Source organism: Sorex fumeus, unplaced genomic scaffold, assembly GCF_029834395.1.
Source record: "Sorex fumeus unplaced genomic scaffold, SorFum_2.1 ptg000035l, whole genome shotgun sequence".
Classification (NCBI taxonomy): Eukaryota; Metazoa; Chordata; class Mammalia; order Eulipotyphla; family Soricidae; genus Sorex; species Sorex fumeus.
In genome coordinates this window covers 7,464,980-7,470,979 of record NW_026606092.1, presented here as the reverse complement: position 1 = coordinate 7,470,979, position 6,000 = coordinate 7,464,980, and the positions used below count along the sequence as shown (strand labels likewise).

General features: G+C 36.0%; 1 protein-coding gene across 2 annotated transcripts in view; it reads right to left on the bottom strand.

Moving 5' to 3' along the window:
- Positions 1–1,074: 1,074 nt before the first annotated feature.
- Positions 1,075–6,000, bottom strand: part of MON2 (MON2 homolog, regulator of endosome-to-Golgi trafficking) — a 124,959-nt gene continuing 120,033 nt past the window's right edge. For both annotated transcript variants that reach the window (XM_056117559.1, XM_056117558.1), the window contains one exon: positions 1,075–1,851. In XM_056117559.1, coding sequence (XP_055973534.1) covers positions 1,688–1,851 — 164 coding nt within the window. In that variant the 3' untranslated portion in view covers positions 1,075–1,687. The remainder of the gene's footprint in view (positions 1,852–6,000) is intronic.

Genomic DNA, 6,000 nt, shown 5'->3' with positions numbered 1-6,000 from the left:
ATATTTTACCTTAATTTTGGACAAAATTATAAAGTATAAATTCATTAATTTATGTGAATAAAAATAATATCATCTCAAAAAAGTCTTACATGTTTACAGAGTAGTAGAGTAGTGCAAAATAAATAACTACACAATTATAATGGCCTCAACAGTATAGTTCATTCACTACTCAATTCTAGTATCTTCTCATAGTTTCACAATTGTTCTGCAAAGACTGAAATTATAAATGATGTTAAAAGGCATCCCAGCACTCTAAAATAATACTGAAATGATGATTTCTTATGAACAGTAATTAAACATCCTTAAATCTTCACATAAATGACTATAAAAATTCAACTCAAAAGAAAAAAAGATACCAGAATCCATTAAACAAAAAAGAATATAGCGAGCTTTGTCAGTTTTTTTATGAAACAATTAAGCTAAAGTACTCAAGAGCACATTTCATCTTCACTAGGGTAGGAAATGAAACAAAATTAGCATTTTACTCCATGACAAAGTTTACTGTACTTCTGAATGCTTCACTATCTCCAAAAATACACTTTTCATTATTTTAGAATACAGACACATTTTATATTTGTGGGTTAGTATAGTTATTTTTCTTCTGGAGAAAACATTACAAAATGAAGCACTAAAATGAACAAAACCTCATAGGCAAAATTTTTAGGAAATCTTAAATCATCTTGCCTGGGTTGTAATTCATACAGTGATAAATATGGCTAGTCAGTGTGGGGTGGGGGAGGATTTGGTAGAAATATAAAATATGAAAAGTCTTTAAAATCCAGACAGCAAATATAAAAACAGACACACTTATGTGAAAGCTGGGAAAGATATTTAAAGAAATGAGGTATAGTGGAGTCATAGTGCTACAATATATCTCAATGTTTAAGTTAATAGCCTACACTTCAAAGTTGCAAAATCAGCAAATTATAAGCTATTGCTGCTGTGTTCACATGACCTTTCTTATAAGATGTTTAATAGTCACTAGTAAATACATTTAAATTAAGCATTCAGCTAAACGGCATGATCATATGGTGAGCCTATCTGCCAATTAAGAAGACAAATTATAAGTGAAAATGTAAGCAAACAATTTTGCATTAATAATAAATACAGCTTCAAGCATTCAACATCATCAATATTTAAAAATCTTAAATAATAAGTGCGACTATTTTTACAGAACTGTACCATTTATTATACACACAAGTATATCAGTTCCCTTTGTTTACAAAGGCTGGTTATTGATAATATGGAATGTTACAGTACCATCTTGCATAAAATTTTAGTACAATTTTGTACTTGAAAAAGGGTGCAAAAACACCAGCCTAACAAATCTGACTGAATGAAATCTCTTTTCTTTCTTTTTAAAAAGTACATCTTTAACACGTACACCACAAACTGTACATAAGCTCACTTTTAAATCACCAATTGAAGACGTGACAGCAGGTATGTTGGGATATTAACTCTCTCTTCCATCAGTTCCATTTATTAAAGACTTGAACTGCTACTCATTCAGGAGGCTTCGTTGATGTGTAATCTTACAACATGAATTACTGAACTTAGATAAGTACAATTTAAAGGAGGCCAACAAGAGCTGCCAAGAATCATTTGTCATAAGAAATGTCCTCACTAAGACTCACTTTGGAGCAAACATTCTTTAGATATTTTTCTTCTTTAAATTTATTGTAGATGGTCAAGATTCTCCATTTTGAACTTTGGATGCTGGTGGCTGCATGAAATCTTTAAAGGGAACTAATGCCTCTTTAAGCGCAGAGCAGACTTCTGAAGATGAGCAGGTGATGCACTCTACTAAAGTTGGGTATAAGGCAATTACTTGTGCCCAAGTATTTCCATCAACTGCAATGCAAAAAATATAAAACATCAAAAAAGTGTGGACATAAATAGCAGATTATTCTGTTAACATAAACACACCCCTTTAAACATAATGCAAAGAAAAAATTTTGAAAACAGAATTCCCACAAGCTTGTAGCTTTCTTTTTTAATCTTTTAAGTATTTCCTCAGTATTAAAGAACGTATAAGAAAAGAATACATGGTAAATGTGCAGTCATAAATATCAACAAATTTGGTAAATTACATTTTAAAGACTTCTTCAATTTGTCAAAATCTTTGAAGCTAACAAAGTTAAAATACGGCAGACTTTTGTCATTTTCCATTTAATAGCCAGGAGTATATTGATTTTTTATTCACTATATAAAATAAAAACTTCATGAAATAAAAATTTATTCAATTTTTATTCAGTTATACACTAAGATCATTTTAAGAAATTTTTGCAGTAATAACCCTTATATGGATTTTAATTATAAAAGATCATTCTACCCAGTAAACTCTACACTGTTCACTAACTTTTTTTTTCTTTTTGGGTCACATCTGGTGATGCACGGGGCTTACTCCCGGCTCTGCACTCAGGAATTACTCTTGGCAGTGCTCAGGGGACCATATGGGATGCTGGGAATCAAACCCAGGTCAGCCACATGCAAAGCAAACGCTCTACCTGCTGTGCTATCGTTCCAGCCCCTGTTTGCTAATTTTTAATGTACATCACTAGACTTAAAATATAGCTGGTAGGAACAGATCTGCCTTCTTTACCACGATCATGAACAAACTGGTACATGGAATGTTATTGGTCAATGGGCAAAAGAATATATCCCAATTAGTCTGCAATTTTCATATATTTTGAGATCACTTATAACATTTCTATTGTCCCTCAATACTGTGCACTATGCTAAGAGTACAATGTGCAATAAGTCCCTTTAAAAGATTTTTCATAAGACAGTCTGTGTATAACAATTCATGAACAAGTCTCAAATCTGGAAGGCAGTATAGTAAAAATAAAATAATACTAAACTAAGCCTAAGGAGCTTTAATTCTATTTCTTATTCCAGTTTACCCAATGCAAAGTATCTAAAGTCTTTCTGAAATAATGTATCACTGGGGGTTCAGGTCATATATTATTTTTCTTAAATTTCTTCTGCTGTAAAACAGAGGCATGAATTTCTCAAATAATTTCTTTCTTTTTCTTTTTTCTTTTTTTGGCCACACCCAGAGGTGCTCAGGGTTTTCTCCCGGTTCTGAGCTCAGAGAGAACTCCTGATGGGCTTGGAGTTCTGGAGCATGAGCCCAGGTCAGCATGTGCAAGGAAAGCACCTCACCTACTCTACTAGCTCTTCTGCCCCTGTAATTCATGGTATGTGAAGTAAGAAGGACAAAGACAAATATCAGATATTCTTACAATTCTGTAGTATACAGAATGACATGACCAGGGAATGGAGGGGTATCAAAGATGGGCAAACCCCTAGCTATAGGTGACAGAAATGAAAACACCAGGGAAGGTGAGAAATAAAGGGGAAAGCAAAAAGGAGGATAGGAGGTAGCTTTGAAGCAAAGGTCAGGGGCCCTGGACTTGTCTGGATATGAAGGGAAGGTATCTATATCTAAAGCACTAGAGACAAACTACAATAATCAAACGTAAAAATGTGTCTGTCAATGAAACAAGTTGGCTAGTGGGAGGTTCAGAACCTGGAGTCAGGGGCTGGAGCGATCACACAGTGGGTAGGGTGTTTGCCTTGCACGCGGCTGACCCAGGTTTGATTCCCAGCATCCCCAGCACCACCAGGAGTAATTTCTGAGTGTAGAGCCAGGAGTAACCCCTGTGCATCTCTGGATGTAACCCAAAAATCAAAAAGGAAAAACAAAAGAACCTGGAGTCATTATTGGAGGGATGCAGATACTAGTATTCAAACTGGAACTGGAATATTGTATGCTTGAAACTCTATTGCCAACAACTTTGTAAACTAGGGTACCTTAACAAAAATAAATAATTTAGGGTCAGGACGAGAGTGATACAAAGAAAATAGTATATATAGCTACATAATATATACTATATACGGGCTGGAGTGATAGCACAGCGGGTAGGGAGTTTGCCTTGCACGCAGCCACCACGGCTGACCCGAGTTCGATTCCTCCGCCCCTCTCGGAGAGCCCGGCAAGCTACCGAGAGGATCTCGCCCGCACGGCAGAGCCTGGCAAGCTCCCCTTGACGTATTCGATATGCCAAACACAGTAACAAGTCTCACAATGTTTACTGGGTCCGCTCGAGCAAATTGATGAACAAGGGGAGGACAGTGACATACTATATATATAGTAGATACAAGGATATAGTCAAGTAGATACTTGACTAAATACAAGGATGAAATCATTCAATGTAATACACCATATATAAACACAAGTGCTTAGGACTTACTCCTGCACTCAGAAATTACTCCTAGCAATGGTCAGGGTACCATATGGGATGCTGGTGAGTTAACTGAGGCAGTCATGTGCAATGCAAGTGCTTTATCCACCACACTCTTTCCAAGCCCTTTCTTTTTCTTAATGAAGCTTATTATACTTTTCTAATACATTAAATATTGGGCATCATTTATGGTAACATTTAACTTACATTTTTCTTTATGTGCCTAGTGATATAATATAAACTCTGTTAAAATGTTTGTAAACATTGTCACTGTCACTGTCACTGTCACTGTCACTGTCCTCCCGTTGTTCATTGATTTGCTCGAGCGGGCCCAGTAACATCTCCATTGTGAGACTTGTTATTATTGTGTCTGACATATCGAATACGTCATGGGTAGCTTGCCAGGCTGTGCCGTGTGGGTGAGATACCCTTGGTAGCTTGCCGGGCTCTCCAAGAGGGGTAGAGGAATCGAACCTAAGCCGATTGTATAATACAATTGTATAATACAATTTTTCTGAAGTAAAAACAGGTTTTAGTTGAAAGCTGAGGTGGGGGCGGGGGGAGCGAGAGATGCACTGAAGAGAGAATGAGGGCTTCTCTAGAGTGGAGAGAGAGAGAGAGGGCCCTGGTACACATCCCAGTATTGAAGTATAAAAGTACACATCTCAAGAGGGAAGGTGCAGGTGACATGTGCTGGGGCACTATGTGTGTGGGCTGCTAACACATGTGTGGGCCTTGAAAATAATTTTAAGAAACAAATTCTACCACGTGATCTGAAAAGATTTTTACTGGTCTCTAGGAAGTCAGTGCTTTCATCTCTAAAAGTCAATCAGAACACTTTTTCCCCAGGATAATATAATGTTTTTTTCTTGGCTTTTTGGGTCACACCCTGCAATGCACAGAGGTCACTCCTGGCTCTGCACTCACATTGCCCCTGACAGTGCTCAGGGGACCATATGAGATGCTGGGAATTGAACCTTGGTCGGCTGCTGCAAGACAAATGCCCTACCCACTGTGCTATGATAAATTTGAACTTGATGGGAGGAATTTAGGTCAATGCTCCAAGACTTCTGTTAGGAATTCCACCCCTATCTTTTGATTAAATAAATACAAATCTACAGTCTCGTAATATTTGTAATATTCTTTTTTGAGGCCAAAGTACCAATGGGATGAATTTTAACAACAGAAAAATATGTATTTACAAATTATAAAAAAAAATATTCTTTAATTTATTAGACATTAGAAATCTCTCTTTTTTTAAATTTTCTTCTTGGAAAAAGCGAAAGCTATATAAAAAAAGGCTCAAAGTGCCATTCTGATAAGGTGATTATATCACTATGTAAATCAAAATACTTCTTTTCTCTTCAACAAACTCTTGTATATAAAATGTCAGCTGAAACAGAATGTTTAGTGACACAATTGTTTATTTTTTTTGATTATGAATAAACCCATCTTGCTGATGAAGTAACTGCTTATTTGAGGTCATCAAGTTGTATCTGAAAAGGGCAGATGTGTGCAAGAGAATGAAGCAATAAGCAAAGAACTAGGAATGTTTGTGTAGATTGAGAATTTTTGTCTGGTAGGAAAGAAGTGTATAGGAAGTCTCACAGGACTGAAGAGAATGGAATAATATTGTAGCATTCTTTGCAACTGGTATATAATGGTAAAAAAAAAAGTTAAAAACCTTTTTTTTTCCTTTACAAGGATGTGAAAATGAATGATCAAAGCTGCACTTTTGGAAAAATCATTTCCA